Source organism: Cygnus atratus, chromosome 5, assembly GCF_013377495.2.
Source record: "Cygnus atratus isolate AKBS03 ecotype Queensland, Australia chromosome 5, CAtr_DNAZoo_HiC_assembly, whole genome shotgun sequence".
NCBI lineage: Eukaryota > Metazoa > Chordata > Aves > Anseriformes > Anatidae > Cygnus > Cygnus atratus.
Genome location: NC_066366.1, coordinates 48,537,719 through 48,563,499, shown reverse-complemented (window position 1 = coordinate 48,563,499; position 25,781 = coordinate 48,537,719). Strand labels below are relative to the sequence as shown.

The 25,781-nt window shown below is 38.4% G+C and overlaps 1 protein-coding gene across 3 annotated transcripts in view; it reads right to left on the bottom strand.

The window, feature by feature from the left end:
* The window catches only part of DGLUCY (D-glutamate cyclase), a 45,398-nt gene that overhangs the window by 18,992 nt on the left and 625 nt on the right, over nucleotides 1-25,781 (bottom strand). Inside the window, exons 2-6 of one of the 3 annotated variants that reach the window (XM_050711312.1) lie at nucleotides 24,759-24,815; nucleotides 6,612-6,723; nucleotides 3,697-3,850; nucleotides 2,778-2,976; nucleotides 956-1,106 (exon numbers count right to left, since the gene is read on the bottom strand). In XM_050711312.1, coding sequence (XP_050567269.1) covers nucleotides 956-1,106; nucleotides 2,778-2,976; nucleotides 3,697-3,850; nucleotides 6,612-6,714 — 607 coding nt within the window. In that variant the 5' untranslated portion in view covers nucleotides 6,715-6,723; nucleotides 24,759-24,815. Of the gene's footprint in view, nucleotides 1-955; nucleotides 1,107-2,777; nucleotides 2,977-3,696; nucleotides 3,851-6,611; nucleotides 6,724-12,700; nucleotides 13,870-22,619; nucleotides 22,697-24,758; nucleotides 24,816-25,781 lie in introns of those variants that run through there. The other 2 variants (XM_035540054.2, XM_035540053.2) reach the window with 2 other exon arrangements.

Sequence of the window (25,781 nt, the reverse complement as noted above, 5' to 3'; positions counted from 1 at the left end):
TCCTCAGATGCTTAAGTTTACTGCTGTCTTTTCTGGAATTAGTTTATACATTCTGTATATATATTCATTTACTCTTTTCTGTTAAAAATAAACACATAATGGATTCCTCCACTTTCCCAATCTCTACCCAAAGTAATGATTTATTACTCGTTCCTCAGATTTAACCACTCAGACCAAATATATTACCGGGGTGTACTGTTACCAATGACATCTCTTTCCATGTTCCGCAATGTGATCAGGCTGTGTACACAGCCCTTGAGATAACTGATTGACAAATTTCTGACAGCAGATGGGATTTTTTTTATAGTGATTTATCTCCATCCCATAGGTGGTCTATGTCTTCCTTTTTCCTTCCTTCCTTCCTTTTTTCCTTCCTTCCTTTTTTTTTCCCCAAACAGCCTCCTGTTTATCTTTTTTGTTCTCAATCTTTCCTTGCAAAGAATAGGCCTAGACTTGTTTGAGCTGTTTAAAAAAAAAAAAACACAAAAATTTTCATATTTCTATTTACTCTCTGTCTTAAGTGTTGTGCTCAATGTATCCTATTTCAGTATTTTTAAATATAATATGGTATTTACTTTCACAGTCATCCATGAAGACACAAAATGCCTCCACACATACTTCTCCCCATGCTGTCAGTCACTGCTACCCTGTCGCTGGGATCTCTGACAACAAGAAAGTATTCACACATAAATGAAACTGCATACATTTTAGGAAAATGTGATTACACTTTTTACCAAAACTGTTTTTGCCATATAACTGCCATTATCCAAGAATTCTGTTTTCTGCTCATTTGAAACCCACCCCAATTCCAATTCAGGTTTGTGACCATTAGAAAGGATTAAAAGATAAAAATGCTAGTGCAGGTATTTTAGTCCTACCACTTCTCATGGTTCCCCCTTCAGCCATTTTTATTGACAATAAAGCATATGTAGAGTGAAACATGGAAAACACTGACCAGGGTCACCTATGTGAATTGGTGCTCCATGAGCTTCTTTTAGTTCAGATGTTGCTAGTACAGCTGCTTCTAATTTGCCTTCAGGAATAGGTCTCATTGTGACTACTAAGTTGCAGCAAAAAGTAGAAATACTGTAGCATGGCACAGCTGTCTGTCAGTTTAAAAGAATCAAAAGTATTAGAAGAAATAAGCCACAATACTAACATTCATTTTAAATCTTTTTCCCAAAAAAACACACATTTTTCTTAGCATTTTTTTTTTTTTAAATTTTTGCCTCAGTACATGCAGCATACAGCATGGTGAGCTCAGTGTATTCTGAATATTGTCAGAAAACAACCCCCTGCTCCCTTCGTGGAAAGTGAAAAGCTAACAAAAAGTATCGTGGTGACAAATCAGTTTGGTCTGAATCTATTATCTCTAATGGAATTCGGAGAAACCATGATGCTCTGTAATGTGCAGGAGTCAGGAACTGCTGCTGCTGCCAGTACCCTCTTCTACAGAAGCAGCATGCCAGTTGTACACACACAACATCTTTTGTGCCTCTAGAAAGGATCTATGGAATTCATCAACTTTTCTGACTGGGATGCTGAAATCCTTTTTCTATTCAGAAATAAAGCAGTCTGGCTTTTTAGAACAAAAATTCTGATATGTAAACTGCATTTGAACATAAATGAGATGTAGACAGCAAGAGCTGCATAGGAAATGTTTATACTTTTTTGTTATAATTATACCTGTCACCGAAGAAATGCACTGTACATGTCTGATACGATGAAATTCTCCTAATTCTAAAATGTTACAATCAGATATATAATTGTAACTTTTTTCTTTAAGCTTCATAGATCTCACATAAAACACATTTGCTCCTTCAGTTTTACCAGCAGTAGAGCAAAAAATTGTTAAATGATAGCATTAAATAGAATAGTAACCTTTGTTTACTAGACCAGCATACTAATTATGTGAAAAAGGCATGCAGATGTATTTAAATGTTCTTAATATTAAAGGGTCTTCCTACCAGAGTCAGGTATACACTAGGACTTCTGCCAACATTAAAATCTGTACTATACACCTTCTGATCACAGTTATAATTTTCGGTGCTACGGTAGAAACCTCAGCTTTTTAGGAACACCTGTCCTAGAGGCCTAGGTTTCTAGCAAATGTGGAGTTTAAAGGATCGACAGACAGAGGAGAAATCCAAACTGTGACTGTCATATATCCAGAACAAACTGCTAATGCTAGTTAGGCATTGGGATGGGTTGCCCAGGGAAGTTGTGGTGTCACCGTTCCTGGGGGTGTTCAAGGAAAGGTTGGATGTGGTGCTTAGGGACATGGTTTAGTGGGTGACATTGGTGGTAGGGTGATGGTTGGACCAGATGATCTTGGAGGTCTTTTCCAACCTTAATGATTCTATGATTCTACTGTTAAGGATTATTAAAAAAAATATTCTTAGTGCAAGCTAGAACTGGTGTGGAGAGTGGGACTTGTATAAAGGTGATGATCAGAATAGCACATGCTTTGTCAGCTGAAACAGAGAAGGAAACAAGCACCAAATCCAAATGAAATGGCTGCCTTGGCACACAGAAAAACTGTCACTGTAAATGAACAAAAAAACCCAACAATTTAGCCTTGCAGGAAATTGAGAAAAGTACAGATACTGGACATATTTTACCCTATATTTTCATGCACTGAGCACTACTGCCTGCCTAAAACTACTCTGCAGGTGGGGAAAAAAAAGTTCTGATTTTGCACAATAGGTATATGGACATAAGGTGAATATGGACAAATATGGAAAGTTACAGCAAAGACTATATGTATATCTACTTACCTTATACATGCTTACATTACATTCTTGTTCAACATTTCTTATAGGAATGCCAGCATTTTGGAATGCTTTTTCAAAAGAAAAGCTGCAGCCTAAATAGAAAGTCACCATGTCCTTAAGTTGTTCAGAATATTCCTTTAGACTTTTTACAGATCCAGTGAAGGCTCCATGCTCGTACACTCTGTACTGTGGGCAGTCAGTTCTAGTGAAATAAGAACTTATCACAGCTTTATCATGTTTTTTTAAAACAAGGCACGTGACAAGAATGATCTAAATTGACTTTAACCTACTATCAAACCACAAGATCCAGCCTACTTTGTCCATTTTGTTTCATTCTGAGTAACAATGAAAAAACACAGACAAAACCAAACACTTTATTCTACACATGAACAGCATTCTACACAGCAAACAGAACATATTAGAGTATCTTTGTATTTTTCATTGTATTTTTCAGGTTTTACAGGTAAATGTCCATTACACGTATCTTGCCTTAAGGATCCCAAAATTAGGGAGCTGTTTTAAGTTTTCTTTTTAGTATTTGCTAGGGAAGTACATCTTTTAAATTTCAGGGACCCTTAAAAATATAATGTGGTTACCATGCCTGTGCTACTACTAAACATAAGTAAATTAATTCTGCTCAGACTGCAGAACTTCTAGAAATTACACAAAATTTCACTTTTACATTAGAGAAATACTGTAATATTGATAATTATGATGATAAGTTTATCAAGAACAAGATGATCAGGCTGATTCTACTCAGTTATACTCATGCATAGTTTTCATTCAAAGGTATAACTCCAAGAAAATAAACTTGTTCAAAATGTACAACAGTGAAAGCAGGTTATTCCCTGAAACATTGATTTCTCCTAATCACCATCAGCACCCACTGCAGAATTTTGAGAAGCAGTCAGCCCGTAGTTACCTGATATCAGAATCACTACTCAGAGAAGGACATTTCCAGTCACCTGGTCTGCTTCTGTACAGCAATGGCAGAGGTCCATTGTTTGCGTGACAGAACTTCTCAAAGTCATCAGCCAGGGACTTGTGCAAAATCACAACGTTAGCTTGTTTATAGCCTGAAATTGTGGAAGGTAGGAATGACTGCTTATTAATTCAGCTCCTTGTTTAAGAAACAAACTTTTCTGTGTAGCTTTCTGTAAACGGTCTATAAAATTACCTGAAGGGAAATTTTATTTCAAAACTCTGTAATTAAATTACAGAATTTTTAAAACTATTTTTAAAATTGTAGCCAGATGTTCTCTGTATGTCAAGTAGTTCACAGCTAAAGCAGTAGGTCGACATGGAGAGTACTAGATTATGAAGAATGAATAATTGCTTTCCTAAACACTTCTGTGAACTTACATATAAACAGAATTTATTCTATAACCTGAGAAATTAGTATTCTACAGGAAAACGTTTTACTTGTGCAAATGTCAGCACAGAGCCAAAAAAAAAAAGGGGGGGGGGGGGGGAGGGGGACTGTTACATACCACACTTTAACCATTTTTAATGTTTAACGCTAAGTTATAAATCATGGCCAGTATAACAGAAAAATGCTGATATTTTGTCCTCATGTAGCCCATTCCTTAGAGTTTGTTGACTATAGAATTTTACCTTGAGCTGCAATTTAATAGATAAAATTGCAGCTCAGGAATAATCTCTTGCTTACCACACTGAATCTCAGACATTTCTACTATTTCTAATTTAAAAGAGCAAAATGAACAGGACTGCTACACTTTCTTCACTCAGAATCATCTTTAATTTAAAACCTTATTGACTGCTACCACGAAACAGGTTCTAAAGACATTAATATTTGTGCAGTGTGTATCAATTTGTCTTGAAATCTTATTAAATACTGTGCCAGATATCAGACAGGCATAAAGAGGCTGTGTAGAAGCTCCCACTTTCCTAAAGACAGTGGTAGTCTGAACTTGTGACTCTGTGGTAGTCATCCAAGAAGCAATCATTCAGTTGAAATCAATGATCTTCTTTAAAAGGCTGTAGAAATCAGCCAAATTTTACTTTTGACCAAAACTAACCAAGAAACCAAAAGATAAAGCTATTCCTGATGGAAAAAATGTAAAGCAAAGGCTTAAACTGAGGTAAGCATGCATTTGCATACTGAATGTGCCCACAAACTGCTCTTCTGGGACCAGTCAGCACAAAAATGCAGTTTATTACTAACAAAAGTTACTAAATACAGAAATAGCTTCTTGCTAAATACAGAAATTCATTTTTGTTAAATAAACATACTAAATTTACCACTGAATAAAATACTACATTGAGTTACCCTTTAGCCTCATTCCCTGCTGCCCATGTGAAACCCACAGGCACTTTCTACTTTGCTGCTGATATTCAGATTCTTAACCTTATGTTTTTAGTCAGTGCATTCAACTTGGACAACACTGAATTTAAAATACAAGTCACAGCTGACAGACTGAATCTGTAGGTGACTTCCAGGCATACTGTAAACTCAGGAAGCTTCATTAGTAACTCTTAGACAACTTTATTGCTACTCCTGATAACTATCCCTACTTTCTTTACAGATGATAAAAGTTTTTTATTTTTATTTTTTTTCACCTTCCCATATAAGCTTAAGTGTATATTTGCATGATGTATCCAACATTAGGAACATATTCTCGAGCAGTGTTAATGAAGCTGGAAATGCTTCTATGCTTCTAAATCAATTAGTTCAACACATTAGTGTTGAACAGGCATTAGTTCAACACACTCATATCCCAAGTCAGAGCAGTTTTGAAAGAGTTTTTAATGTACTTGCTGAATGACAATGAAGGCAATAAGAAATAGTTATTTTAGTAATACGTCTGAACTTGTTTTGGAAGGAAACAATATTTTTTTCAAATGTAAAAACTAAGACATTTAAAATCACTGCAGTAACACATACACATAAAAATACAGTTGGGGCAAACTGCAAATTATTAACACTGTAACATGTTTTCCATTAATATTTTTCAGCTTACATACTGATAGAAAAGAAAACCATTATTTCAAGACTCGCTATGATTCTAAAATATGAGCCTTAATATTTATTTTATATTAATAGTTTTTATATTAATGTTAGTACACACAGTTTTGCTAATCAGCTACTTGCCACATTATGATTTGATATCACATGATGATTTTTCATCACATTAAGTTACATTTTAAAGTTGATCAGAACAATGACACAGGATTCTCTACTTCTGTAAAAGTTGAGCTGTGAGTGAAGACAGAGATCAATTCTCCAGAATGCATTTAGTTATCTTAGTATAAACCTATTCTTTCCCTCTCCATATAATTCACAATCTTCCTGAGTAAGTAATTTCCAACTTCTGCAACAAATGAAGCAGGAAACTACTTTTGTGACTGTACTTCTCTAATTCTTTCCCAACATGTACCCTATGCACTAAGTAGAGCAAGGTCTCTGTGAAGAACACAGTATGTGATCCTATAAATGTGATGATAGTGTGTGTAAGGAAAGCCAGATTTAGGTAAAGATTTTTCAAATATTTTCTGCAATCATAATTTATCACTGACATAACTGGGAGCTGAAGGATACACTGCCATTTTGAGAACAAAGTCTATGTAATTTACACAGGTAAGATGATTTCTCTGATATAGCTTTATGATTTAAGAACCCGGTGTCAGGTGCTTACAATGTGATTTCAAAAACACCGATGTGAGTTAAGAATTTACAACTTGACATTTTCTTCTGCTTTACTTCAGCTCTTTTGATAGTCCTAAACTCCTTTATAAACAAAGAAAGAAAAAAGTAAGAACATGGTTATGAAACTAAAATGGAGTCATTTTCCACTTAGAGCTGTTAGGTTTCCTTACCTTCTGCCATTCCAGAAGTATTACTGATACTGAGTCTGTTGCAACGAATTATTCTTCTTAGTACGTGGGGAAGGAGAGATTTCAAGCCTCCTGTCAAGAGCATCCTTTCAGCCTTAACAGAAAGATGTTATAATTATAAATTTAAACACAAATACTTTTTTTTCCCTTTTCTCCTTTTCTCCTTTTCTCCTTTTCTCCTTTTCTCCTTTTCTCCTTTTCTCCTTTTCTCCTTTTAAATTGCTGGAGAACTTAGTTTAAATTTCTTCCTCATGCCCCACCAAAGTTATTATCACTGGGAAATCCTTAATTATAACCCAAAAGGCAAATCAAAGTCAAAGGGTTACTTCATTGACATTTTCTGATTAAACACAAACTGAATCTTTTGATAAATCAACCAGGGACGTGCATGTTAACATTCTGGATAAAATGCAATGTTTTGCTGGCCTGTAGTATAAGAAAGAGACTTCTTTCTTCCCTGTTAAATATTCATTTCCTAGAGTACTCACCTTCCAAAAATTTGCTATAACTTTAAAATTACAAAAACATAAATGGATTAATCTACCAAGCTACAATCTGTAATATCCCATGTCTGTTGAAAATGCTTTCAGACAATTAGCAATACAACCTTGCAGTAAAAGGAGAACTATATTCAGAAAATGTCATTTTGATACATTTCATATATATTATACTTTTCATGTATTCATTATGTAGAAATGAATACTCCTGTGGCTATTCTTCCACTGGGAAAACAGACATATAGAAGTTTAAGTCACTATTCATACAATCTGGAGTAGAAATAGAGATAAGTACCCTAATTACAGTCAGTATCTGGCTCTTTTTACATCTCTTGAAGATTGAACACATCTTTTTTCTACAGTCTAATCAAAGTCAACAGAAAGTTTTTCACTGAACCTAAACTATCTAGAAGTAAAAAGGGTTTATTATACAACTGCTAGGACTAAGTAAAATATAGTTCAGGGTAAAATAATAATTTGGCTCCTTGTGATTTTAACCTTGGTCAATTTTCATGGTCTAATCCAGAGATAACGTTTATGTATTCACATGTTCATTCTAAGTAAATAAACTGAACTATATTCCAAGCAATCGAATTACCAACCTCCAAGTTTTTCTTTAATTCAGAAGAAGCCATTCTTGATGTCAATTGCAAGAAGTAATAAACATGATAAAAACTGTGCTGCTTGTTTAAAAGACGCCAATCAATTAATGTACAATGAGATGTTACAACCTTCTGGCAAAAGTTAACCTTTCTGTTAAAAATCAAAGTTTTCTGTTAAAGTTTTCTGTTAAACTCAAAGTAAGAGCAGTAATATGTTTTGACAGAAATTATACTTTTATCACAGGTTGTCTGTCCACAATGTTTCCAAAGATTGCAGAATTCTGAGTAGTTAAGTTGGGTGTACTAAAATTTAGAGTAAGTTCTATATCTGGACTTTGAAGCCTTTAATCCTTAATTCTAAAATGTTTACATAACATTGTCACCCAAAAGAAATCAGCTTGCACTTTTTTTTCTGAACTCTAGCTTACTACTTTCCAACTCAACCCATCTTTTCTGCTTTTATATATAGGTGTATATGCGGCACAAAAATAGTCTTCATTACAAATTTTGAACAATTTCAAGCACATGCTTTAAAGATAACAAGAATTTGGATTGAGAAATGTGGCTGAGCTCTAATCCAGGCCTGTATGTGACAATTTAAGAAACATTATTTTTACTGCAAAGAGAATTTCTAGCACCACTCTGGAACGATTCATTCGACCAGATGTATTCATGTGATTCTTTCAAATTGTTTTTCTTTGGTTCTGAGTATCTTTGAAATCATCTGATGGCCTTAAGAAGTACTAGCTTGTATTTGAGAGACAGTCTGAAGTTCAGGAATCTAGTCTGGGACAAAAGCTATCTTCAGCCAGGTACTTTGTCACAAATGCCCAAGTATGATGTTGGGCAAGCCTGATTCTCAATGCATAGTGTGTATGCCCAGCAGAGGAAATGGAATCACTTATGGAAATTTATTAGCAACATTTAGGCCTTTAAAAGTTTTAGGTTTATATGAGAGTAAGTGTCTAGCAAGCTCTAGGACTGCAAATATCAGTAGTGCCAAAATGCTGTCTCTTAAGTACCTTATGGAAACATTTGGGACTGTAGTTTCAATTTGTGAACACTGCCCCTAGCTGCAAAGCAAGATATATTGTTGATGAACTTGTTAGGAAGTGAATAATTTAAACATTACCTTTGTATAAAAGTAGGATGACTCATCTCTTTCAGATGAGAGACAAAACACACCTTATAACCATTTGTTATCGCTAAAGTTCCTGTGGAGATTTTATAATACTATCGGGAACGTTCTATAGGATAAAATTCTGAGTTACAACTTTAGATCACTGTATTTGCTATACAATGTCAGTAATAGATTATGTTGCTGTTTTTCTAGTCACTGAATTTGGATCACGGAATCACAGAATCGTCTAGGTTGGAAGAGACCTCCAAGATCATCTAGTCCAACCTCTGTCCTAACACTAACAAGACCTCCACTAAACCATATCACTAAGGACTACATCTAAATGCCTTTTAAAGACCTCCAGGGATGGCAACTCAACCACTTCCCTGGGCAGTCCATTCCAATGCCTAACAACCCTTTCAGTAAAGAAGTTCTTCCTAATATCCAACCCAAACCTCCCCTGGCGCAACTTTAGCCCATTCCCCCTTGTCCTGTCACCAGGCACGTGGGAGAATAGACCAACCCCCACCTCTCTACAGCCTCCTTTAAGGTACCTATAGAGAGCGATGAGGTCTCCTCTGAGCCTCCTCTTCTGCCTGTTCTAAACAACCCCAGCTCCCTCAGCCGCTCCTTGTAAGACTTGTTCTCCAGACCCCTCACCAGCTTCGTTGCCCTTCTCTGGACTCTCTCGAGCACCTCCATGTCCTTCTTGTAGCAAGGGGCCCAAAACTGAACACAGTACTTGAGGTGTGGCCTCACCAGAGCTGAGTACAGGGGGACAATCACCTCCCTAGACCTGCTGGCCACACTGCTTCTTATACAAGCCAGGATGCTGTTGGCCTTCTTGGCCGCCTGAGCACACTGCTGGCTCATATTCAGCTGCCTATCAACCAGTATTCCCAGGTCCTTCTTGGCCAGGCAGCTTTCCAACCACTCATCTCCCAGCCTGTAGCGCTGCTTGGGGTTGTTGTGCCCCAGATGCAGGACCCGGCACTTGGCCTTGTTGAACTTAATACAGTTGACCTCAGCCCATCGGTCCAGCCTATCCAGATCCTCCTGCAGAGCCTTCCTACCCTCGAGCAGATCGACACACGCACCTAACCTGGTGTCATCTGCAAACTTACTGAGGGTGCACTCGATCCCCTCATCTAGGTCATCGATAAAGATATTAAAGAGGACTGGCCCCAGTACTGAGCCCTGGGGGACTCCACTAGTGACCGGCCTCCAACTGGATTTGGCGCCATTCACCACAACTCTTTGGGCCCGGCCATCCAGCCAGTTTTGAACCCAACAAAGCGTACGCCAGTCCAAGCCACGAGCAGCCAGTTTCTCGAGGAGAATGTTGTGGGAAACGATGTCAAAAGCCTTACTGAAGTCAAGGTAGATCACATCCACAGCCTTCCCCTCATCCACCAGGCGTGTCACTTGGTCATAGAAGGAGATCAGGTTCGTCAAACAGGACCTACCTTTCGTAAACCCATGTTGACTGGGCCTGATCGCCTGGTTGCCCTTCAAGTGCCGCGTGATGACCCTCAAGATAATCTGCTCCATGAGCTTCCCTGGCACTGATGTCAAACTAATAGGCCTATAGTTCCCCGGGTCTACCCTCTGGCCCTTCTTGTAGATGGGCGTCACATTTGCTAGCCGCCAGTCGACTGGGACCTCTCCTGATAGCCAGGACTGCCAATAAATGATGGAAAGCGGCTTGGCCAGCTCCTCTGCCAGTTCTTTCAGTACCCTTGGGTGGATCCCATCCGGCCCCATTGACTTGCGTACATCCAAGTGCTGTAGCAGGTCGCCAACCATTTCCTCGTGGATAGTGAGGGCCACATCCTGTTCCCCATCCCCTTCCACCAGCTCAGGGTACCGGCTATCCAGAGAACAACCGGTCTTGCCGCTAAAGACTGAGGCAAAGAAGGCATTGAGTACCTCAGCCTTTTCCTCATCTTTTGTAACTAAGTTTCCCCCCGCATCCAGTAAAGGATGGAGATTCTCCTTAGTCCTCCTTTTTGTGTTGATGTATTTGTAAAAACGTTTTTTGTTATCTTTAACAGCAGTAGCCAGACTGAGCTCCAGATGAGCTTTGGCCTTTCTAATTTTGTCCCTGCATAGCCTCGCAACATCCTTATAGTCCTCTTGAGTAGCCCACCCTCTTTTCCAAAGATTATAAATCCTCCTTTTTCTCCTAAGCTCGAGCCACAACTCTCTGTTCACCCAGGCCGGTCTAGTTCCACGCCGGCTCATCTTTGGGCACGTGGGGACAGACCGCTCCTGAGCCATTAAGATTTTCTTCTTGAAGAGTGCCCAGCCTTCCTGGACTCCTTTGCCCTTCAGAACCTCCTCCCAAGGGACTCTGCCAACCAGTGTCCTGAACAGCTCAAAGTCAGCCCTCCGGAAGTCCAAGACAGCGGTTTTACTGGTCCCCTTCCTGACTTCGCCAAGAATAGAGAACTGAACCATTTTGTGGTCACTCTGCCCAAGACAGCTCTCGACCACCACATCTCCCACCAGTCCGTCACTGTTTGTGAACAGAAGGTCTAGCGGGGCACCTCCCCTGGTAGGCTCTCTAACCAGCTGCGTCAGGAAGCTATCTTCCACGCTCTCCAGAAACCTCTTAGACTGCTTTCTCTGGGCTGTGTTGTGCTTCCAGGATATGTCTGGGAAGTTGAAGTCCCTCACGAGAACAAGCGCTGATGATTTCGCGTCTTCTGCCAACTGCCTGTAGAACTCCTCATCTGTCTCCTCATCCTGGTTCGGTGGTCTATAACAGACCCCCACCAGGATGCTTGCCTTGTTGGCCTTCCCTCTGATCCTAACCCATAGAGCCTCAACCTTATCATTCCCAGCCTCAAGTTCCTCAACATCAAAACACTCTCTAATATAGAGAGCCACACCAGCACCCCTTCTGTGCTGCCTGCCCCTTCTAAAGAGCCTATAGCCAGACATTGGAGAACTCCAGTCATGAGAGTGGTCCCACCACGTTTCCGTGATGGCAACCAAGTCATAGCCTTCCTGCTGCACGATGGCTTCCAGCTCCTCTTGTTTGTTACCCATGCTGTGTGCATTAGTGTAGATGCACTTCAGTCAGGCCATTGCCTTCTTCCCCGGCTTTGCCATTGTTCCCCCTGGTACAGCTCCAACAAGCCTAATTTCAGCCCCATCCCCCTTCTTTCCTAGTTTAAAGCCCTCTCAATGAGCCCTGCCAGCTCCTGGGCTAGGATCTGTTTTCCCCTTAGAGATAGGGACCCGTCTGCGGTCACCAGGCCGGGTGCCGGGATAGACAATAAAAACTCTCAGACGCTTATAGCAAAAAAGTAGCTTTTGCTATTTGACTTCCTCAGGAATGGCTTATTTCTACACAGTATGTTGTTTCCCTATGCTAGGGGGCACCCTTAAGTTTAGATTCCCCAACCATCTCCAGGACATCCTGGAAAATAGTTGGAGCCATCATGAGCATGGCTTGTTTGGGATGACAGGGGAAAAGTGTCAGGATAACTCAGGTCTTACAGCATCTTCTCCACTTTGACCCATCAGAATGCCTAATGAAGTGTATGGACTGGCTTCATGAGGCATGAGAGTAGCCCTCTATCTAAATGGTCTGGTACAGCTGTTAATCAGTAGTCAAGATCCATCCCCTGGCCTAGCTTTTTCAACTCCTTTTATTTTGTTTTAAGATAGCTGATACTGTTATCTGAAACTATCTCATAGGAATATGCTGGATCATGATATGGGTAAGACAGGGTGTAGGATAAGTGTTAAAAAATCCTTAAGAGAGGGTGCTGACAGGGCCTATGAAATAGCTGTACATTTTGCAGATATTTAAATGAGATTATATTCATAATTATTCATTACCTGGGAAAATAGGAAGATGTCATTTAAGTGTCAGAAAGATTCCACTTTTAGATGCAGTGGGTGTGTCCATACTGCTGTGCTAAACTGCGTCAGATAAAAATGAAAAAATCGATAATAGCACAAAAGGATTAATATATCCTTCAGAAGTGTCAGTGTGACTGTTTTGCTGTTACAACTGTCAAGCAAATTCACGAAATAAAATTAAAAATATATAGTATTTCTGCAATTTAAAAAATGGATCACCTGCAAATAAACAGCCTGTAAAATATGCTGCTGCTAAGAGCAACAAACAAGTCAACTTGAAGACTGGAAAGCAGTTAATACCAGTCTCTGACGTTATAGGTCTGGTTTTCCAGTGGTGTTGGTACACATAAGAATATGGTTTAATGCAGTGATTTTTTTTAAAGTGTAATCTAGAGACTTGCTTGCATGTAGCCCAAAGTCTTTTTTTTTTCTTGTAATATAATCTTGCATTTTTATGTAACTTTTATCTTATTTTGAATTTAAAGTTTAATATTAAGAATGGTTGGTGGCATGCACAGGTTCACTGGCCAAAAAAAGTGCAGAAGTCACTAGTTAACACTGTTGGGCAGGTTTTTTTCCAGATATTGTCATGCAGGTAACTTACCCAAAGCTACCGCTGCGCTAACAGGAACAGCAGGGTAACTTGAAACATGAGCCAGCCCACGGGCTGCCTTTACTGATACATAATGGAAAGTAATCTAAACTAATTATAACCTATGAGAAGCCTTTGTGTACTATGTTTTGCCCTAGTATGAATATGGTTACAGAGGTTTGTTAATGTAAACAGGGCTTAAAAAGACCTGCTGCTTAATTATCAAGCTGATTTGAAATTCTGCCAAATGACTTCTGTGAAAAGTACTAACTTCTTTGAAAATTCACTCCACCTCATTTTCCACACAGGTCTCACAGTTATACTTGTGATGCTTTATTTGAAGAATCCATTAATGATCCTTTTTGTCCCCATCTGCTTTGAATCATTTGAAAGCACAGAAGTGCTTTGTGTACCACTCCAAAGAGGAAGTGCTTTATATGTTTTCAGATAGTGGTTCATCTAGCAAATTAAGGTTGAACTCTACATTTGAAATAAGGGGTATTTGGCTTTGAAATTTAGAAACCTTTAGATAAGGGTCATAAATAGATATTTAAGTTAGTTTCCATTAGTGTTCTCTCTGCTGCCTAAAGCACTTTGTTTATACTTGTGATCCTGTAGATTGCGTCAGGATAAAAAACTGGTAGGAGAACCAATGCATCTTTGATGCAATCTTGTTTACTTGAGGAAAAAAAAAAAAAAAAAAGACATGCAATGTTTAGTTTTTCCCAGTATAATATGAACAAGAAACAGAAAGCAATGACCAGCTGCAAAGCAGCCATTTCAGACAGCACTCCATGTTAGTGTGACACGTCTTGTACAGCACCCATCCCCTGAACTTCCACCACTACGTTTATATTATTTTACACCCAGCTTCTGCTCAGGAACAAAATTGTTTCTGAAGCGGAGAAATCTGGGCAGAGATTGGTTCTTTAGAGACTAGCCAATAGTTCAAACCCTGCCCTTGTATAGATACAATATATCCAAGATTTGGGTTGTTTAGCCTTTTATATCCTCCTCAAAGGTGGGAGGCCTGGTGGCCTCATATATCCTTCCAATCCCTTGGATTATATCCTAGTTCCTGCATACTTCCCCCATCATCTTACATAAACATATGACCAACAGGCTTTGGAACAGCCACCTCATTTATACACACCTTTAGCAAGATAAAATACGTAAGAAAAGACAAGGGACTTTATCAAGATTAAAAATACTGCTGTCATACCTTTGACTTTGCTGACAGGACTACTTAACCAGCTGCAGGAGGAAGAGACGTAAAATGATCTACCAGAGGTTGCTTTAGTTTAAGATGACACGAACTGCTTATTCAATTTCAGGAAAAAAACAAACAAACAAACAAACAAAACATAACCATCAGGCTGGCATGTAAATATAGTCTCACAACCTACCCTGAGGTACCAAAAAGGCTTAAAATTGCTCTACAGTTCTCTGGGCTAAGTCCAATCACCACTTTTTAACCTGGGCCTCTTCAAGCACTGAGGAAGCTTGAGGATGCAGGAGGGCCTTGCTTGCTGGCCATCAGTGCCAGACTGTTCCCACTGCTTTTCTCCTAACCAGTGGAATGCTGCATGTTGGAACCAAGGCGATGAGCATTGGCTGGATAAAAATTCTTGTAGCGAGGAAAATTTTTCTTCCCAACCTTTCTCATGTGGAAGAAAAGTGGAAGTCCATAGGACAAAGTACAGTGACTTGTACTGCTTTGTTTGCAAAGCAGCAGTCATAGGTGCTTATCTTGATAGCCAAGTATGTCACCACCCAGGTTACACCCAGCCGTGTCATGCATGATCACAGCACTGACGGGGTGCCTGTTCCTCCCAAGGAATTCCATCCAGATGTAAGTAGATGAGTGATGTTCTGATCCCTACACACCCTAAAAATAGTACCGTGCTCCCAAAGAACAGTGCTATGCTCCTGCTGTACAGGTTATTCTTGTTACCCCCAGGACTATGTCATTTCACGGATGTCTACAAGCAGCTCTGAAGTCACTGTATTCACAGCTCTTCACCAAGCAGAGACATTTACATTCTAACTGCAAGAGCTCAGAGCCTGCCTGGCAAACACAATACATACTTATTTGGTATACTGCATCAGAAAGCCCAGAAATCATCAGTATTCATCATCCTTCAATTTGTGAACAAGAACTTGCAGGATTAGTGAATTATAATCCTGAATAACACAATCAAAACCCCTCGTGGTGGGACCCAAACGAAGACCTGTACCTCATCCATAGCTTTTTTTCCCCTAACTATACAGAGACAATATGAAATTCAATGTCAAGTGAACCTTTCAGGAACTCTGTCTTGCAGTAACACGGGGGATAGAAAACCTGAAGGATGTGGCAACTCAGGCAAGCAAATGAGAGTGTTACTACCCTGACCTGATTGCCCAGTCATCCGTAGAAGTCAGGAAATAACTCGTTTTATAGTTAAATGGCAACCACAGTGATCATGGGAAGAGATATTCTGCAAGTGGTGTGTTGGTGCTGCAGAGCAGGCATAAGAAACTTCATCAGTGCCTCCAGTTGTCCTCTCCATTTCTGAACTCAGAGCAATCAATCAAGACCTGTATATGATGTAATCCTCCCACTGGGCAACTATCCTCATCCACCAGAATCACCTTTGATCGAGTAGAGACTGGGTTCCCCTATGGCTGCAATGGTGGGTACTGTTTAGGAGAAAGATGGTTTTGAACTGAAGCACTGTGTCCTGAAAAGGAAATCTCCAAGTATGTAATACTTTTAATGTGAGGGGAAGGATACAGGCCCTTATCAAACCATCCTGGTCAGCTTCACCCCACAGTATGCGGGTGGTCCTGATGCAGTCAGTCTATCATGAGGATTCAGAGGGTCATCATTGGTGGCAACAGCACCCTGGTTATGCAGTAAGTGCACAGGAAAAGTTAAGGAGCTCTGTTAGGCTTGGGTCCTAATGCAGGCCATGCTAGCATAGCTATGCACAGCACAGAGGAGTCAGAGCATGTTCTGAATCTAAACTGGTCTTACTCTTTAGTCGTGAAATGATAACATGGCACTTTGCGTCATGCAAGTAGGGAATAAATTGAAGAAAAATATGGGACTTGCAAGAGCAATGTTTTATGCTGCCATTTTGGTTTGTGCTGGTTCTGCTAGCAGAAATGTATAGTCGTTCCTATTGTATCAATGAACACTCACATAAGGTGGAGAAACTGGAAGGTTCAGAGTAATGGTAGAGAGAGAACTTCTCATGTAAGTTTCCAGTTACAGCCTAGATCAGGTATCTGATGACTAACTGCTGTCACTCTTAGATATTCAGTGTTTTATACAATAAACTACAGTATTCAATGCAGTTACAGTAAATGGAGTGAGCATCTCAAACTGCTAGCTTCATGTGCAGTTTCAGTAGAAGCTCAAGAATTTTGAAAAAATACAGGCTTCAACTTTTTAGCCCATAAAATTAATCCTCAATTTCTACTGCTTTCCCTATGAGGAAACGGTAAGTTGAATAAGACCTGCAGGCCTGTCACCCTCACACCTTTTGTCACCACAGAATCGTATTTTTAAAATGCAGCATCGGTGTTAAAGAGATGATTCATAATGCTGCAGCATCGGTTAGCTGGTTTTAAAGAGATGTTAATGTCATCATTTTGATTTTCATTACTACACAATAAGAAGCTAAGGGCTGTAAATGCCTTATGCGTCAATAGCCTGATTTTATATCTTTAAAAGACCTGACCTACAGAGGATTTATTTCAGTATGCTCTAGTTCCAAAATTCAATATTTTAATGGAGACTTGAGCCGATATTTTGTATACAGGCAGCACAGAACAAAATTTAAGCTATTACTATTTTTTGATTATTTATTTATTTTGGGCTTTGTTCCTAGATATGGCTAAGGTTATATGCACAAACCCTTGTCTCTGATCTTGCAATGTAAGGATTCAAACCTGTACTACTTCTGTGAATATAAGTAAAAGAGAAAAGCAGTCCTGTTCAGTTCAAGGACAGATGAAGTGCTTAGACATTTGCTGTATTGTACTTCCTCTGTGTAAGTGTTTGCAAACAAGCCATGTACTATACAGAGATCTGAATAAAGAACGATGTGACAGGAGAGAAAAATTAATTTAAGGTAAAGACAGAAGAAGATACAAGCAATATACATACTTTTTATAACTACATGTGTATGAGTCAAGATAACATCCTTGATAAAAAGCAACTTAGAATTACTATTGCTGAACCATACAGCTACTATATACACACACACATTTGACATAGAAAAGATAGTTTACCAAAAGAATATAAAAGAATATAAAACCAGATATAAAAATTAAGAAATCTGTGGCCTTCTAATCAAACAATAAACATGCTTTTTCTTCTCATTTACTGGAAATTTTAAAAACTAAGCATTCTGAGTAGGTCCAGCTTCAGTTTGGAAAATATTACACAATATTTTCCACTCCTATTGAAGAAGGAAACTATTACAATCTGTACTTGGTTTCCAACTCTGGACAAAAAAAAACGGGTCTATGCATATATATATATCTACGCATATATATGTGCATTCATTCCATGGCTGATCACATAGAGAAAACTGTTCTCAATTAAAGAGAGTTATTTCAATGGTTATCTTAAAGCTCAAGGTGTGTATGTGACTTTTCTATGGTTACTAAGTATACAAAAGAAAGTATGCAAAACAAAGTGCATTAAGCAAGCATTGTTTAGGATACAATCTATGCATATTAAAAATAGCTAAAAGTATTAACAGAAATGCATCTAAATTCAGTCACCTTGGGCTCATGAGTTGTGCAGAAGTCACACATCTCAAATGTATTTCCTAAAAATAAACTCTGAAGTAGAGGATACTGTGCTTATAGATGGACAATTTTGTTCCTAATAGACATACATTTTTGATGGAGAATCAATATCTGACCTTATATAGTAATTATCAGCTTCAGTGAAAAAGTCAGTTTTCCCAGTTTTCAGTTGTGGTCTAAGGGTTTTCATCATATTACATGAATGAGAAATTTTGGGAAACACCTTTTATTTTTTTTTCTGGGTCTGTATATATATCTGGTCTGTATATAGCCAGGGCTCTACAGCATCACTGCAGTGTGATACAACCTCTTATCTGCACCGAACACCTGTCCTGTGACTACAACTACAACCATAAGCTTATGTTTTCAATTCTAGGTTGAAACTTCTGCTGAAAATAACCTCTGATGTAACAGCACACATAAACTAAGATTGTGAATTAATTCTTTAGATCTTTTTATAATAAATCAGAGTAGATTGCTGGCTTCTTTGTAGCAGCTTATGAATACTATAGGTAACCTGAATGCTAGGATATTTATTGCATGAATATGTGGACTTCATATCCAGATGCATGACAAATAATCAGGAAAGACAAGAGATAAGCTGCTCTCAAGTAAATAGCTAAAGATTTGCAATTAACATTCTGTGAACAGGTAATAGTAAGATAGTAAGACTTTAAATGTTTTGGTTTTATTGTTATTCTAGACAGGGCTATGTTTTAATAAGGCTGTATGATTTCTTGATTTGTCCCTTCTAAGAATCTCAACAGGAATGAAGTTTACAAAACTACAGAACAACCAAATAAACAGGACTGAAATAGATTGTTGTAGCCCAAAGCTCCATCTATAAGAGAATGCACTGTGAAGCTTCAACCCAGAGAGGTAAAAGCATTAATAGGAAGCAACCAGTGATAATGTGCATAATCACCTGCAACTATGACAATACCATCCTTGAATATGTAATTGAAGACAAACGTTGCTGCTACTGTAGCAGAGGCAGGGGGTGGGGGGAGCGGGCTGCTCTCTTGGGGTTGTGTGGGTGGGGCAAGAATTCATTTGCTCCTGCAGAGAAAGAGAGGCACTGTTGCCTTTGAGAAGGTATGATTGTTTTTTCTTGGGATATCTGAAGCCAGAGAGGGTACATAAAGGGCTACAGAAGGCATGATACCGGTCTGTCTTGAAACACAAGGTTAAATAAGGGATTAACTGTCAAAAGGGAGGGACTCATAATTTTTGCAGAGATTGCCTTCATCCCCTCCTGCAATCCAAGAACAGTGCTCCAGGACTGCTGTGAACATTGTGGGTTCGTGGCCAATCCCATGCGACTTGTAATTGTTGCTCTAGTACTTGCTAAAGCAATCCAAAAGCTTTTTATTTTTTTGGTCTGCTTGTGTGTGTGTCTAATGCATGAAGCAAACAAATACTTCACACTTGTCCACTGTCTTTCATCACATAGTTTTCTAAAGAGAAATACTGTCACATAGGGGAACAGTTTTACTGATTTTTAATCTAAAGAGTTAGGAAAATAATGCAAAGCTTCTAACAACATCTCACTACCACCCAAAACCAAATGCTTTGGTGGGAAGACATCTTAAGGCCACATTGCAAATGTATGCTACTCAGAGAACGTGTGGTTAAGTTAAAGCGATATCCTAACTTCACAGTTTATTGCAAAGAATGCTGAGAATCTGTGGGGCTCACCTCATTTGACTTCACATTTTGAAGATGCAAACATCCACTGCATCTCACTAAAGTTGTAGAAAGGCAACACTGAGTCCAAGGAGAAGCAAATCACTTACTACTGAGCTTCTGTAATTATATGGTTGGATTTCATGTAACAAAATCTGGCTGAATAGGAATGTGTTCCTTTGAAATTGGAGAGAGACCTGGTATTAGTGTAAATCTTCATTAAATACCAGAAAATGCTGGGGGGGTGGGGGGGGCAGTGGTGTAGAGGGCTGACATAACTCAGAGTTATTGGAGTTATTTACAATGTCAACAATCTATATTGCTGTAATGTTTCCTATCAATACATTAACAGGCAGTCACAACACAAAAGTAGTTTTGAATGTGACATGTTGTAAAGAAGAGGATGCCAAACCTTACTCGTAGACAGACTTTGTAAATGACAGCCAAAGGAAAATTGTTTAAAGAGACATTTCTGTGCACAAAAGGATAACACTCCTGAGAAAATGCAAATCTTGAGGATTTTAGAAAAGGAGTGTAAAATGCCTTCTGACCAACAGGAATTCTGATATCCTCTCAGAAGACTGTCACAGCCAAACAGCTTACATCAGAAAAGAGGTGTATTGAAACTGCCAGTTCTAGCATCTAAATAACCTATGTTTCCCTGTAAGCCCTTTACCTGAGAAAAATGCAAGAAGTACAGCTGTGCATGGATTATTGAAATCTCAAAGAACTGTTGGTGCCTGATACATATCCCATGCTTACTGCAAATATTGTACTGGGCAATGTGAGGCAGGGAGACTTGTGCTTCTTCACGCTCTAGGTTTGAATATCAAAGAGTGGCAGATCCAACAGAAAAGACTGCATAGCCTGGAGGAGATAAAAGGTAACAATTCTTCACTCTCTCCCTTTTTTTAAACTAAATAATTTTGGGTCATCAGACTGAACTAGTAAGCAGCAAACTCAAAGCAAACACATGGAGGTCTTTCTTCACACACTGCATACTTAAGCTGTAGAAGTTTCTTGCTATGGTGTTGTGACACCACATAGCTGCTACTGGACAGCACTGGAGACACTATGCTGAGCTTGGTCTGCATCCTATGTCTCAATAAATCAGTAGAGCATGAAAAGTTTATGAACAACAGTAATAAAGTTAGAAAATTGCTGAGTTTCAGTTATTGGTTAGTTCTAGTCCCAAGTCATGCAATTTACAGTGCTCCTGTCAATTATTCAACTTCAGTTAAAATCCCCAAATTTTTTAGCACTATGGAAAATTTCTGATTTATTATTATAGGTATCTGGTTTATCACCTCATTTTTAACAGTGATATCTTATATCTGGTGTGTATTCATAGAATCATATTTATCTCCTGTTTTTATAATCCATTTTAATATTTCGTGATTGTTTAAAATGTTCTCTTCTGCTATTTCATGTAATGGCAGTACCTCATCTTTATGACTTTAAAAGAGTAATTTCAAAATCAATAACCATTTAACATTCATCAAGGCAAAGGAAAAAAAACATACAGGAGTTTCTGCAATATTGTTCACTTTATTAATCTCCTTTTTTCATTTAACAGATGCAATATCTTTAAATATGACAGCAGAGAAAAGTTGTGGAAATGAACTTAATGGTTTTCATTTATGCTTTTCAAAAACTGCCTCTCCACCTTCATTACATGTCATTTTTTCACTATCTCCTTTTTTTGTCTTTAAGAATTACAATGCATACCTTTAAGCTCTGCCTGTTAATCACTTTTTTTTTTTCTCATGTTTTTGCTTCCTTCTTTGGGGGTAGAGAGCAGATGCATGGCTTCTGCAACTATCAGGATGTACTCACGGTCTCCATGCTGAGTTAAAAGTTTTAATTTCCTCATCTCTAGCTTTCAGATCATGTTGATTAGCTTCTCCTTTTTCAAGTCTCGTTCTCCAAAATTTAGAGACAATTTTCAAAATAATGAGAATTTACATATGAGTCTTCTGAAAAGGATTTTCAGCTTAATTACACTGCAGTCAGTATTACTCAGAGGTTTAACGATACCATTATGTAGAACATCCCTCTGTGTTTTTTACAACAAATTTGAAAATAATTTCAAATTGTTGTGAGTGAGTGAGGATTAGGATCGAAAAACCAATCATTCGTATTAACTAGAAATTCCATCTCTGTCTAGCTTAGGCATTTAAGCAGATCAGAAATTGAAATAAACCCCCTACTTCTGTTATACTAGATAGTACTGCTTCCTTTCCTCTCTGAATGGTGTTCATTCATTTTCCTTTTCCTCATTAGAAAGCAAGTAATATAACATATTTTAAATTGTTTCATTTCTAGAGCCATGGAGATTTTTAACAATTAAACTTTTGAAAGTGCTGCTTTCAAAAGGAACAGTAGTTGTACTGTAATCAAAGAAAAATAAACTTTTAGTGGAGAAATGAATACTAACTGAACGAGGACTTAAGTTTAATCACAGAAATACATTTTCATGTAAAGATGTAACTCTAGAATCAGTGACACATCTTCATCACTTACATTCACTCTTTCAAGAAACGATCCACTTCCTGACAGAGCTGTACCACTTCCGTTAAAAGAATTATTAGGCATGGATGCTTAGCATAACTTCTCCTTTCATGGTACGGCATTAAGCAGTTTTAGAGACATAAAACCGTTGGCTGGAGCAGTTTCATACAAAAATGCTTAGAACAGCATATTTATCTACCCTATTTACTTTTTGACAGTTATTGAGCACAAAGGGTTCAAATGCAGATTTTTTTTTAAATGGTTAGATACAGATAATATATGTAAACTAGAAATTAGTACCTTTACTGCATTAAAATTTCACCCAAAGGCTGTTTCATGTTTTGAATATTTTTCCTGAGGAGTCCTTGCTTAAATTCATTTCTTGCTTTCCAAAACTGGATCCTCTTTTTCCCTTGCTGTGCAAATGTTCTCTGTAATTACAGGGAATGCTTTGTATCATCCAGCTTTCCAACATTTGTACTTTGAAAATAGCACCTGTTTTTGTAACAATTCAATGACCATAAGAAAATGCTAGGTATCTTCAACCTTAGCACCATATAAACTACCTTTTTCATGTGCAGCTCCCCTTCAGAAAGAAAGTAAATCAAGTATGTCAATAATATAAAGCAGTGACACCCTGGAAGTATGCAGCTACAGCACTCATTTTCTTCTTTCTTTCTCTCTCATTTCCTCTCAGAATTCTGTATATTGAGAATTTCAATTTCACCTCAGCTCTCAAACCACCTTGACACACCAGCTCTTTTCGAACCAAAAAGGAAATGTTGTGACACTTTTTCTTAAATGTTCAGCGATATCTTTCCATGTGGGTATTTCCCACAACATTTTTTCCTGTCTCTCTTTGCAATTAGGAATGGCAAGTAAATCTACATATTTCTGAACAGTTGTGTTGTGGGGTAGGTAAGGGACATCTATCTTTAGAACTCTGTTACTCCATGTTCTCAAACTTGCAGCACACGCTCAGCTCAAACATTGAACTGTTGGCTGATTGACCTGTCAGGCTGCTCTTATTGTACACATGAGTATCAGCATGACTCGAAAATACCATGTACAAAATAGACATCTGCATTATAGAGGGAAAGTGGTGCCACACTACCCAATAGTCTTTAACTGTTTATATTTCTTTTTGTTTTAACATTGGAGAGGTAATTTATTGAATGCTCAACCATGCCAAATAGTATTTTTTTGTTCAGTGTCATTGCACACACCTAAAGTATTATTTAAAATGAAAATAACATTTTCAGTCAGTTATACTGCACTCAGAGCTGCTCTTCCAAAAGCACAGTTTACATAGCAAGGGTGGTTTTACTTCTCCAAACTATAAAGCAATCAGTTACAGACCATTTTGGGCTCCCTGTGGGCCTATAGCCTATGACTGTTTCTGTACTTTCACATGCCTGCTTTGGCTGCAGGCTCAAGCCAATTACCTCCCTCATCTGACTGTGAGTCTCTCTGTTAGTTATTTAAATGGGACAAATGCAGAATCTGAGTGCTTGCACACAACTATCCACGCTTCTGACCACTGGTGTGCTTTTGGGTACAGTCGGGCCCCTGACTAGTACCCTCTCAGACAATGTCCTTGTAGAAACTGGGGGCCAGCATGGCTCAGTAACTGTTTACAATCTGTGTAAATCCAGGAGGCAGGATGGAAAAGGCCACCCTGTTTTGAAGAGTAAAGAATTTAGTTGTATACCTGCAAATTATGCCATGCTATGTCATGTCACCTGCCCTGACACCTAGAGAACAAATCCCACTCTGCTTTATTTACTGGTACAGATGTAGCCTGTATATTTCCAACTACCTGTAAATCCTATCTACCCTTAATAGTGACAAAACTCTGCCCTTTTACAAATGACCACAAGGCCATGTGATAATGATTCAAAGACAAAAGTGATGAAGTTAATGAAACCAGCCAGCTATGCCTGGACCACTCCACTGAAAGCAGGTCCACACTTAAATCAAGGAACTGAGCACAGGACTGAGTTTTATTTCTCATTGCTCCTAAAAGTTTAGCTGAAATGAAATCTTGAACATGGTCTTGTACTGACGGAATAGACAGGACGTTTAGGATTTCAGTCCCTTTGTCATAATGTATGTCAAAAGGTGGGATTATTTTCAAGCATTCAGTATGTCTGTTTTGCTTTTTCTGGGTATGACAAGAGAACCTTACTGCTAAAATATTTTAATGCTGGAGATAATGTTACGTAAAAATCTTAATTTTTTAAATGAAATAACCATATTGTTCCTTACTTTGCCAAAGTGCACGCAAATCAGAGGGTCTCTCAGTGACAACAATGAACTTTCAGCTCATGCAATATGACTTTCCAAGCCCAGTCACAACTGAGCTTAAATATATAGAGTAATCACTGTGTCTTGCTATGTGTCTTGCATAGTCTGCAGATACCGTAATGTATCACTAACCTTGGTTAGATTTTTTGGGTTCTCACCGCATTCTTTAAAGTTGTTAAATCCTTTAACCTGAAATTTAAAAGGAGAAAAGAGATTTCAAACCGAGGCAAATAAGCAGATAAAGTCTGTCAAGCTATGACCATCTGAAACCAAGACTATTTGCAACTGTTGGATTCATTGCCAGCTCCACTCACACTAAGTGCTAGTAAAGAACAGAACAGAGTCAAGTTTCAGTTTCTCTCTACTGAGGCTGCCAGGGACAGTTAGTCCAAAGCGCTGGCTAGCATTGCCCCTGGATGACATTGTACTAGTCTCTTTAAGATCTAACATCTGGGACAAAGGATAACCAGAAGTGGCTGCTACTACTCCTAGAGAAGTAAAGCTGATGCTCCCACTAGGTGTGCAAACGAGCCATGAGTTATAAAGATGCAAAAATTTAGCAATTAACTTTATCTGTTTATTTTGTATTTTCATTATTTTCCCTTCTGTAAGGGAACCGCTAATGTAACATTTACTATCTCTGCAATTGAGATACTGCAATGTCACTTCTAACACCAAGTGACAGAAGTTAGTCAATTAGTGCTTTTTCAGTTTGAAAACACCTGTAATCAGACTTTCTATATTTTTAGTCTTGATAAAATACTGTCAGGAAGGCAGTAACTGAATGGACAATTCCAATTAAGTTAGGTGTGTGTACCACATGCTACGGGCAGATACTGCAGCAGTACTCCTGCAGTGTTTTGTGGAGAACATCCTCAAAAAGTTCTACCAGGAATACCATAAAAGAAAACCCTTGGGTACTTTAACTTCTGAAAACAAACAAAACTAAACTAAACTTAAAACAAGACGTGGTATGTAAGTAATACTATAGTAGAAAGCTCTTATGAACTTTCTCTCCTCAGGAAATGGTACAAATGTCGATATGTATATACAAATACTCAAGTACTCTATATATGTATGCAAACACACACGAAGAGATATACAGTACTGGAATGTGAATGAAGGCTGAGCAGAAGACATTTTATTTCATTGGTG